Source organism: Typopeltis vanoorti, chromosome 14 (genome assembly GCF_054136105.1).
Source record: "Typopeltis vanoorti isolate ZY-2024b chromosome 14, IOZ_Tvanoo_1.0, whole genome shotgun sequence".
Classification (NCBI taxonomy): Eukaryota; Metazoa; Arthropoda; class Arachnida; order Uropygi; family Thelyphonidae; genus Typopeltis; species Typopeltis vanoorti.
Genome location: NC_143562.1, coordinates 121,508,130 through 121,520,419, shown reverse-complemented (window position 1 = coordinate 121,520,419; position 12,290 = coordinate 121,508,130). Strand labels below are relative to the sequence as shown.

The window sequence follows — 12,290 nt, the reverse complement described above, 5'->3', positions numbered from 1 at the left end:
ACTTGTAATGACTATAGAATGATCAGCCTAACGAGTCACTTTCTCAAGATATTTCTGAAAATAATTCAAAAAAGAATATACAGAAAATGTGAAGACACCATCAGTGATACCCAATTCGGCTTTAGAAACGGTTTGGGAACAAGAGAGGCTCTTTTCTGTTCTCAAATCTTATTCCAAAATATCTTGACCAAAACAAGGAAATATTCATTTGCTTCATGGACTTCGAGAAAGCATTTGATGAAGTTCCACATGCTAAAATGATTGCACTATCAAAATTATTTGGATTAGATGGTAAAGACATCAGGATCATTCAAAACTTATATTGGAACCAAAAGGCATCTGTTCAGGTTGATGATATTATTATAGACTCCATTAACATCAAACGAGGATTAAGGCAAGGATGTGTGCTTCACCTCTTCTTTTTAACATATACTCAGAAGCCGTATTTCAAAAAGTCTTAAAAGGAAGGAATTAATATAAATGGTGAAATTATCAGTAACATCCGATATGCTGATGACACAGCTCTCTGGCTGACAATACTCAGGATCTTCTGAAACTAGTGAAAAAATGGGATTAAAAATAAATATCACCAAAACTAAATTCATGGTCATAAGCAAGAAACCAATTCTTAATTCAGTACTTTCTTTAAATGGAAAACAAATAGAAAGAGTGGCAAAGTTTAAATATCTCAGATGCTGGTTAAATGAAGATTGCAATCCAGAAATGGAAATAAAAGTTAGAATTGAAATGACAAGAAAAACATTTTCTCTTGATGAAATCAAAACTGTAACCGCAGTTTAAATCTACAGCTTAGAGTATGCATGGTTAAATGCTATGTATGGTCTGTACTGCTGTATGGTGCAGAAACTTAGACCTTGAAGACAACATCCATAAAAAGACTTGAAGCCTTTGAAATGTGGTTATACAGATGAATGTTTAAAATCCCATGAACAGCAAATCAGAAAGTACTGAAAGAAATGGGGAAATCATATGAACTTTTAGATACCATAAAAAGAAGGAAAACTGAATATCTTGGTCGCCTGCTTCGTAATGAAAATTATAAGATACTTCAATTGATTATAAAAGAAAAGATAAATGGAAGAAGAGGACAAGGAAGATGAAGAAAATCACGGAAGGCAGAGACTGGACTGGCATGAACTCTGAGAGACTGCTCAGAGTGGCTGAGGATCACTCAAAATTTGCCAAGGTGGCCGCCGACCTCCGATAGGAGATGGCACTCAAAGATGAACTCAGAATTTAGAATTACTTGATGAACTTTTTTCGCTGTTCGCCCTGGTTCCCTTGCGAACAGCGAAAAGTCAGCTAGTGGAACAAATCTGAAAACAAACCCCAACTCAACATCACCAGAGTTAAAGATCGGTACTATCAACGTCAGAAGCTTGAATGGCAAAGAAATGGAGCTAGCTGAGGAATTAGATAAGTACCAGATCGACATAATATGGGTGACTGAACCAAAAAAGACAAAAACTGGTGAGATCTTTCTGAGCAATAAATACAAAATGTTATATTCAGGCAATGACAATCAAGGAAAAGAAGGAGTAGCCATAGTATTCAACACAAAATACGAGGCTAATCTTCTTGAGTGGCAGTCAGTCTCAAGTAGAGTAATGTGGGCAAATATGAGAATGGGGAACTGGACAATGAGACTTATTTGTGCCTATGGTCCCACAGAAGGTTCTACTAAAGTAGAAGTGGAGGAATTTTTTGAGGCTTTAGAAAAAGCAACTGACACAATGAAATAGGAAAAATTGGTCCTTGTTGGGGATCTAAATAGCAGAGTAGGAAATGATTGTGAGACATACAAAAATATTTTGGGAAAATTTGGAGAAAAGAGCAAAGCTAATAATAATGGCAAATATCTGTTGGATTTCTACTCAGGACATGGACTGTTTATTACTAACACCATGTTCCAACATAAAAATGTGCACAAATTCACATGGAGAGAAGAAGCTAGGAATAAGAAAAGTCTTATTGACTATGTTATTGTTGATCGTGATTTTTTTGTCCCTGGTGCAGGACACACTGGAGTGTACAGAGGATTTGAAATTGGAAGTGATCACTATCTAGTCTTGAGCAGAATAAAATTGAGTTTCATATTCAAAAGAATAACATGTAAGAAAGTGTTAAAGCGAATAAAAGTTGAGTAGCTCTCAGATGTGAACTGTAGATTAAAATACACAAAGATTATTGAAGAAAAAATGAAAGAATTTGAGAACAAGAATCAAATCTTGGAGATTCAGTGGCAAACTCTGAAGAAAACATTGATTGATTCTGCCAGAAGGGCATGCGATGAGGTTGTCCGCAAGGATAAAAAAATCCGAACTCTCTGGTGGACACAGGAAGTTAAAGAGGTAGTGAAGGAAAACAAGAAAGCATATCAAAAGTTCCTGGCAAATAAGTCAGCTTTTGCTCTTAGAGAATATAGAGACAAATGCAAGAATGCTAAACACTGTGTAAAACTAGCCAAACAAAAGTCATGGGAGGAGTTTGGCAAGAATATAGAAAATAAATATCAAGAAGGGGGCAAAAAATTCTGGAGGTTGTTGAAAAAGCTTAGGAATGGAGGAAAGAGTGCTGTAAAGGGAGTTAGGGATGATAAAGGTGACATGAAAACGGGAGGAAAAGATATCCTTGAAGTATGGAGTAATTACTTTGAAAAACTGCTAAATGAAACAAGCATGATGACAGCACAGTGGTAAAAAAAACACTGACCAGGCATGCAGTCAGGAATACATATCCATACTTGAACTAGAAAAAGCCATCAAAGGCTTGAAATGTGGAAAGGCAGCAGGAATAGATGATATTCGACCAGAAATGCTGAAGTATGGTGGTATAAAACTCTTACAGTGGCTGCACTGCATAGTTCAGAAAGCCTGGACAGAGGGACGAATTCCCGATGATTGGAGTAGAGCTCTCATAGTACCCATATATAAAAAGGGAAATAAAACTGAATGTGAGAATTACAGATGTATTTCCCTACTGAGTGTTCCTGGCAAGATCTATGCAAGTATACTTGAGAAACGGTTGAGAAGAATTGCGGAAGAAAAGCTTGGTGAAGAACAAGCTGGATTCAGGCCAAATAGAGGCTGTCAGGATCAGATCTTCACTTTACGACAAATAGTCCAGAAAGCATGGGAATATAACAAAGATCTGTATTTAAGTTTTGTCGATCGGGAAAAGGCATATGACAAGGTGCCAAGAGAGAAGCTATTCAATATGCTGCAGTTATATGGTGTCAATGGGGCATTATATCAAGCAACACTTAGTCTTTATTTGAGTTGTAAGTCAGCAGTTAGAATTGAAGGAAGTACAGGAAGATGGTTTAATGTTAAATCTGGTGTGAGACAAGGATGTACATTATCCCCTCTGTTATTCATTATCTATATGGATCACATTATGAAGGAAAGTGGTATTAAACATGATATCAAAATTGGAGATGTTAATGGCAGCAATTTGCTTTATGCGGATGGTGATGTTATACTTCTAAATAAATCCGCTACAAGTCTGCAAGATTCTCTGACTAAATTGAATAGCTGTTGTAATAGATATGGTATGAAGGTCAGCAATAATAAGACAAAGACAATGAAAATGGGCAGAATCATTGAAAATGTCAACTGTGTTGTGAATGGAGAACCTGTGGAACAAGTAAAACATTTCAGCTAATTAGGCACGATTTTTACTGAAGATGGTAAATTATATATAGAAATAGACAACAGAATCAGCAAAGCTGGTATGGTTGGAAGTCAATTGAATAAATTCATATGGAATAAGAGAGAAATTAGTCGGAACACTAAATTAGCTGTATACAAAACAGTGTTCAAACCAGTTTTAACTTATGGATCTGAGAGCTGGGTCAGAACTAAAACACTTGACTAAAGACTAGAGACCACAGATATGAGAGTCCTGAGAAAGATTAGAGGCGTGAACAGATGGCATCAATGGCAATATCATATTAAAAAAGAGGATATTAGGAAAGAACTTGATGTTGTCAGCATCCAGGAATGCGTTAGCAGAACTAATCTCAGGTGGTATGGTCACTTAAAGAGAATGGGCGAGGAAAGATTAGCAAAGCAAGTGTTCTCTGGCAGGTTGGCGGCAAAACGACTCAGAAGAATACCAAGATATAGGTGGATTGATACGGTACAACGTGCCTTAGACCGTAGAAACATAAGATCTGATAATGTTGGAGTCTTGTCAAGTAACAGACTGATTTTGAGGAAAATTGTAGATAGGAAGTTAGTAATGATGTAATTTTTTCATGTAGTACTATCATATCCTGTACACCCCTTACACTTACAATCTGGTTCATATTTAACCCTGCGGAGTTCGCGGTCGAATAAATTGCAGCGTAAGTCGCGTGTATCTGAGAGATACATTCATTACTAGTATGTGCTAAAATGCGATAAAACTTAAAAAAAAAAACCTGCAAATATAATACATGATGATTTATTTGTTTTCAGTTACAATCTAGAAATTGTTGAACAATAACAAAAAAAACAACAACAACCAATGTCATCGGAGTTCGCGGTATTTCTCAGATAGAATTTACAATCAAATATCACTTTCGTTGTCAACTCTATCATTCTCATCATCGGATCCGAGTTACAAAATAATCGAATCTCTTCAACATGTGATGGATTATCCAATCGATATATTTTTCCAGCCATTTTCAACGGTAAATAAAAAAAAAAATAAATAAACGAATACTCTACTGACATCGGAGGTCGCCGTATCTCTCTGATACAATTTACTATCAAACATCACACCTTTGCATAACACGTGTTAAACCCAAACTGACCGCATAAACAGTGTGGAAAATCACTCGTAATATATGCATGAGCAGCTATTCATGACCTCCAAGTTATACACTGGATATGTGTAAGAATATTTATATTAACAATTTGTTTGTATCTGTCAGATCAGCCGCGACCTCCACAGGGTTAACTGAGGAAATAGCTGAGGAACAGGACTGGTTCTAAGAAGTCAGAAGGAAAAAACGATGCAAAGAAAGAAGCAGGTTCGGTGTGTTTGCAGTCGCACAGTGAAAGAATGCTGGGCAGCTGCTGCTCTTGTATTAACGGGTGCAACAGAAAGTGGAGGAATGATGGTCGCCAGTTCAGTGGAGTAGTGACCGTGGAAGTGCCTGTAGAAATGACAGTGGTAAAACACTATCTGTGAGGTACAGACTGACTTGAATCTGTAAGAGAGCGAACATCTATGCGCCTAATTGCTCGCCTCTGACAGCGTCAAGAATGTTAAGGGAAGTTTTAGCAGCTGCACCACCTCATACATTGAGCAGTAGTTTAGGTTACCATGAATATTTTGGGGATTTGTATATAATTAAGAGTTGAGTGTAAAATTCGTGAACTAAAGAGAAAGCCTAGTTTTTTGGATGCTGAGCAGGCTATTGATGTGATGGGATGTGTTTATGCCCGGAGAGACTGGAGATTAGTCCAAGCAGAGAGATCTGATTTTGTGTAGTGATTTGTGTATTACTAAGGGTAAGTGAGCTGAGAACTTTGCTAGAGAAAAGTACGACTGTGTTTTGGCGGCAATGAACATGACAAGTTTGTCCTCGCTTCATTGAAGGATAGTACAGTCCGACACCACAGATGCGAGAGCCCTACACACTTCTGCGCATGGCAGAAGAAAGGCGAATCCATTCAGATAATACGGTAGCCAATGCATTTCATGGAATGGGTGTTTATTATTTGAAATCAGAAAATTAGCTTTTCTTTTATAAAAATTCTAGTTTTTAAACTGATAACTATTTTGCTTGTATAACAGTTGGAAAATTTTACGTATAAAGCACTTGATTTCGCGTGTTGGTGACGAATTTACATAGCCTTATTCCTTTCTCCCCTTCAACATGAATTGATTCTTCTTAGCACTAGCTACGGTTCTCACAGCTGTGGGCATGCTATATGTAGATCGGTGTTTAAGGCACTGTTGTAGTCTGGGATGTCAGAGTATTGCTTGGTTTGTCAAATGAATAGGATGAGTGTGGAGTACCATTATCTGCAAATATGTGAATAGGATTAGTGGTATTGTGAGTAGGTCATTCATCTACAGGAAAAAACAGGGTAGGTGATAGGACATCCTTGAGGTACTCCAGCATTGGCGTGAAGCTCGAAGAGAGTGAGTCATCTATCATGAGTTGCAGAGAAAAAGATGGCTACCCAATTATAAATGGTTGAAGACCAAAGGATGACAATTTGTTTAGCAGACCTAGATGCCACACACAGTCGAATCCTTTGAAAATGTCAATGGCAGCAGCACAAGTTTCTCTGAACCTTTTCATGCCACGTGTCCATCGGTGAGTGACGTAAACACTGAGCTCAGCTGTGGTTTTGAATAGCGGAATCTGTACTGGTGGTTGCTGGTTAATTGTTGGGCCTCTAAATACTGAAGGATTTGGCTATTGATGACTTTTCCATTATTTTAGAAAGGACAGATGATGACAGTTGATTGGTAATTTGATGGTAGGCCTCTGCCATGTTTTTTGGAATAGGATGGATGTAAGATTGCTTCTATGCATTATGATAAGTACTAGCTATGTATAAAAGTTGTAGAGACGATGCAGAATGAGTGTGAGCTCTGAGCACATTTTGAGAACAGTTGGAAGAGATGCCATCAGGATCAGAAAACTTTAATGCTCAAGTTACTTAATAGTTTTCTGATGTCTTTAGCAAGGGACCAGAAGCGACTTCATTTGGACGGGAGTTTTCTGCTGTTGGCCTTTATGAAATTGGATTTGATGATAACTGATTTGCATATGTTGCAAACATTTGCACATAAGGAAAGTGTTACTCCTGTTATCCTGCAAGCCAAGGAAACAATGGACGAAAGTGGCTACAGCCCTCAAAACCGTAAAATAAATTTCACAAAAGCTAGGAATACCGACGAGGTGTTCCAAATATAACCAGAGACGGTAGTCGACTACCGTGTACTCATGGTACCTAGTGCCACACGTTTGCTTTAAAAGTGAAAAGAAAAAAAAAACTACAACCTGGTGCTGCACATTAGCTTGGAGTATATCAGAATTCAGTTCCACCAAAAAAGTCACAAAAGACCTTCAAAACTGCGAACTAGACCTTGAAGTTAATCGTATGCTTCCAGTAGGTAAATGGTCACTTGTTCTAGTGGAAATCAGCAAACAATACCGTGAAATCTATGTTTCTAAAACCAGAACCATTACGACTGAAGCCATCAACTCGAAAATATCACCGGTGTCAAAATTCGGCCACTCTCAATGCTATTACAAAACCGATTTCTGCCTTAATTGCCCAGAAAACCACGCAATGGTTTCCAGCAACAACAAAAAAAAAAGTCAAAATCAAAAAAAGAGCCACCAAACTGTAGCCGACCACATCCTGCGAACTATAGAGCTGCAAGCAATATTTTGACATCCAAAAGTCAGCTAAAGAAAACCGGAGTCACCAACAATTGCACGGACAATCAGAGCAAACGCTTATCCTCCACACACAATGAAACAACAAGCCATCCAAGGACGAGCCACTTATACAGAGATGGTGGCTTCAAAACCGGCAGAAAATGCGAACCGCAACACCCAACCAAATCCAGCAAAGCTGCAATCGTAGCAGCCACTCTGGGCGAAATGGTAATCGAATTCAGCAAGGTAATTCCATTGAGGACTCCACAAACAATTTTCTGAGACATACAGAAACAATCCTTACTGCGCTAGCCAATGGTTATTAAACGTAGAATGTGAAACTCTCTACATATTGTTTTGTGGAATAACAACAGTCTAGGAAACAGTGTACCAGCTTCAGGAATTTATGACATGCTAACAATGCTGATGTAATCCTTTTAAACTGAATACCAGCTGACAAACTTTAGCACAAAAATTGGCGAATTTATGTTAATACAAACAAAAGTACTACAGTGCTATTCACAAGAAGACGAATATCCTCGGGGTGGGGGGGAAGAAGTGGTCATGTTTGGCATTCCATTTCATGGCAAGCAAGACTAGATAAAGGCTTCTCTTCACGATTCATATCGATCATGAATCAGGTATATTCGGGAACGGGAATAGCTGTACTACTGCCATGTCTGCTCAAAAGCAAATAAGGCAATACGACAGCTATATCCGTTATTTAATGGTCGTGGTCAGCTAAACACGGAACTTAAACTGTTTGCATACAAGATGCTAATCAGGCCAGTCCTGATCTATGGCTCATCTGCGTGGAGTCTACACAGTGGAATCAAACATTAGCCAAGTACAGCTAATCCAAAAGAGATGTTTACAAATAGCTTTCAACGCACCATGCTTTGTAAGAAACATACATCTTCCTCGAGAAGCCTGAATCCTGAATCCCTGAGATCAAAACCTTCCTACGTGAAAGGTGCAAAATCCTTTGCAAATGCTACCATTCATTCTAACCCATTACTCCGCCAAGCGGTAGACTATATGTTCGCGTCCTAGACAGGATTCTAACCAAAGGTCATTGTCGAAACTGGATAAGCTACGGAGGGCTCCACATTTTACGATTATGGTCAAAAAGAATGCTCGTGGCACGATGGAAGCTGATTTTGAACTTTGCTTCAAGTAGTATCATGTGGTGTCTTCTGCAATCAGTTCAGTGGCCCTTTTTATCTCACAAGTGACATTTATCTATTATTTCTGCAAGACTATTTGTTCCTAAGGTCGAATAATGTGCCTACAGCTTATTTCTGCTTTGCAGTGGAAACACATCTTAACCAATCCGTTTTCTTGGTAGGCAGATCGGTCTTGATACTACACAAAATCGGTCACTATGTTTCCAGAATTATAAATTTGGTTTGAAATGAGATGAGTGAAAAAAATCGGCATGCATTGCATTGCTGTGTCCTATTTTGGATGCTGCGGTGTATATAAAAGCAAGTTCTGATGCACTGTTGAGGCGCTAATGTACGGTTGAGTTGCCTTGTATGTTAAGGCAGGATGGCCATTTTGAGCACCGTTATAAACATGAATTGTAAACATTTGAATAAACAGAACCAGATATTTGTCTATTTTAATGTTTACCATCGGAAACTCCATAGTCATTTCATTTTAAATGCAATCGGTCATAGCTTCGTAGCCAGACTTATTTCACAGGAAGTTATTTTTACCCAATAGGACCTCAACGTTAGATTCCGAAATTACTAGTATTCTTTCTGACTCATTGTCTAAAACACGTCGTAAGTAGCCATATTTACCTCTCAGATCTCCAAGAGTGAATGCATTCCCGATGTACTAGAATGCAGAAAGTTTTCTCATCAATACTGATATTTATCTGCATGTATTCGCGCCGCGCACACGTGTAGTTCTACGGTCGAATTTGCTCAGTTGTTGCTCTGTTAAAAATGTCACAATTACTGTATAGAGATACTTATTTGGTTCTTGAAAGAAATCTAACTCTAGAACTCCACAAGCGTATTGATAATCTCCTAAAGACTATTATGAAATTTCCTCGAAATTTAAGATTATTTCTTCATTCGTTACATCCTCTGATTCCTTGACTGTATAGCATCCTAAAATACATACGTAAAACACTCCACTAATTAGGACCTATTGTGCAAGGCATTGACTCTACTACATAAAAGCTTTCAAACAATTTAGCTGAAGTTTTAAAAGGTCCAATTACCTCCTTCATCAAGAATTCTGAATATTTTGTGGATGAGGCAGCGGTGGAGAAGATTCAGAAGCGAGCAACCAAGATGGTGAGTCGTAGGTGGAATGTACTCTATGAGCATAGAATGTGGGGGGGGGGTTAATTGCAGAAGTTGGTTGATAGGAGAAAAAGAAAGGATATGATCGAAACATTTAAGTTGCTTAAAGGGTTTTATAGGAGTGATGCACCGGAAATATTTCGGCACTTGGCTCGAGGGACCAGAAAAAGAGGTCATCCCTGGAAGTTGAATAAAGGTGTTGTTAGTAGGAGTATGAGGACTGGATTTTTTGACTTGGAGAGTTGTGAATTAGTGGAATGGGTTGCAGAGTCAGTTGTGAGTGCTTTGTTAAGGGATTTAAGGAGAGGCGTGATAGATTGTGTGGATAGGTTGAGTTTCACAAGATATTTTAATTGTAGTATTAAAAGATAATACTACAATTTTTCACTTGTGGTTCAATTCAGATTCCAATTTATCGCATACTTTGTATAGTGCGCAAGTCATATAGTTCAACAATTCCTGTGTTATAGTAATAACGATTTTAGTAACAGTTTATAATCAGTTTAATGTTCAGTTACACAGGATAGATTAAACAATTATCTATCTATCTATATAATTTTTTTTCAGTACAGAATGCTAGGAAAATATCTAATTTAAATTACATAAATTATAATGTTAACAATGTGTTTTACATCTTTTTTCACATTCATATTTACAGTGATTCATTTAAATTTACGATTCATTTTTTATTAAATCGATTATAATATTTACTTGTTTCTTTGGGTGGCTTCTTCCTCGAAGATTTGCAGAGCTTATCTGAATAATGTTATCAGTATCGTCATTGTTGTTATACACCTTACTAGTTGTTTTGTTACATAATCTGCAGTCTTTGATTATGAGGATTACGTGTAGATGAATGAGGCGGATTAATCCCATCTACTTCGAAGATTGGGTTAGCTTGAGACGGTCGATAGATATCAAAGAATGGTTTACTGAGGAGCTGAGTCCAGGAGAAGGCAAGTGACTAGTGGTGTACCTCAAGGGTCAGTGCTTGGTCCTTTATTGTTTAATTTGCTCATCAATGACATTGGGAATACTTTGAAGGGAAATGTCCACTTGTTTGCTGATGATGCAAAATTGGGAAGAGCGATGGTCAATTCAGATGATGTAGATATCTTGCAGGATGACTTGAATAGGCTGGCGGTATGGACTAAAGTAAATGGCTGTCAGTTTAATGTGGCTAAGTGTAAGGTGATGCACTTCGGGAGGATAAGATCACATGCTGTTTACTATATTATCGGAACTGAACTACAAGAAGTTGATGAGGCAAGGGACTTGGGAGTCATTGTGGACAGAGTACTTAAGTTTAAAGGGCATATTGCAAAGATAGCCAAAACATCACATGAAATTACATAGCTGTTGAAGAACACACTAACAAGCAGGGATAAGGAAGTAATTGTTCCACTTTATAAAGCATTAATAAGACCGCATTTGGATTATTGTGCACAGATCTGGTCAGCTGGATTTCTTGGTGATGAAGAAATGGTGGAGAGGATTCAGAGGCGAGTTACAAAGATTGTTGCGGGTCTGTGGGATGTTCCCTACCAGGATAGATTGAAGATCTGTGGGCTCCAAAAACTAGCTGATAGACGTAGGAGAGGAGATATGATAGAAGCATATAAATTATAAAAAAAAAAAAAAAAAAAAGCAATATTATCGCATAGAGGGCGCTGTGTAGGCAGACGGATGCACTTACGCTATATCGCAGCTGCTGGTTTTATAGGTTTAAAGTGTTAATTAACTCATGTTTCTAACTTGAAAGTGCTACTATTTAATTCTACTAGTCACGCTGAAGACAGGAACGTTCAAATTACCAAATTTGGATAAGTAAGAATTCAAATTTTCAGTGTTGGAAGTTCATAGAGTGTACTGCAGGCACCAGCCAACGAAGAATTTAAATTTAAAATTTTAAAAGTCGCACTATAGTCGCTAACGGGAAGAAAGGCTAAAGGTCACCGAGACAGCGAAGTTCAAGCAAAATGAGCTGTAATAAATGCAATAAGCCATTAAGCGATGAAGGGGACGGGCCGCATTGTTCCGGATGTAACAAAAAACAACACCTCCACTGTTCAGGGATCTCAGAAAGCACGTGGAAAGCAAAAGGAGCCGTGAAACGGACCGAATGGCGATGTCAACAGTGCCGCGAGAACACGAAGAACAAAGACCAGACACCAAGGAAAAGTAACGACGCACATCAAGGTAAGCCGCTTCCGGATCCTAAAATTATAGATAACTTTGATTCATTTAAACTCATGGTGAAAGACCTATTAAATGCACACATGGAACAAATTAACAAAAAACTCGAGGAGTATGAACATTACATACAGTTCAATAATGAGACCTCTGAAGAAATGTTAGGAACCTTGCGAGAAATAAAGACGAAATTAACGGTAGCGATAGAAACGCAAGAAACACTCCAACGCGAAATTCAAGAATTGTGGAAAGAAGTAAACACACTCAAGTGTCAAATGGAACACATGCTATAAAAAGAAAGAAAAAAAGATCTTCAAATTGAGGGAATAACGAAAGAAAATACAGAAGACTTAAGCAACATA

The 12,290-nt window shown here is 38.0% G+C and overlaps 1 protein-coding gene across 1 annotated transcript in view; it reads left to right on the top strand.

The window, feature by feature from the left end:
- The first annotated feature begins 215 nt into the window (after window positions 1-215).
- The window catches only part of LOC150099870 (MORN repeat-containing protein 4 homolog), a 37,855-nt gene continuing 25,780 nt past the window's right edge, over window positions 216-12,290 (top strand). Inside the window, exon 1 of the mRNA XM_090403505.1 lies at window positions 216-291. Within this exon, the coding sequence (XP_090259631.1) occupies window positions 216-291 (76 nt within the window). The remainder of the gene's footprint in view (window positions 292-12,290) is intronic.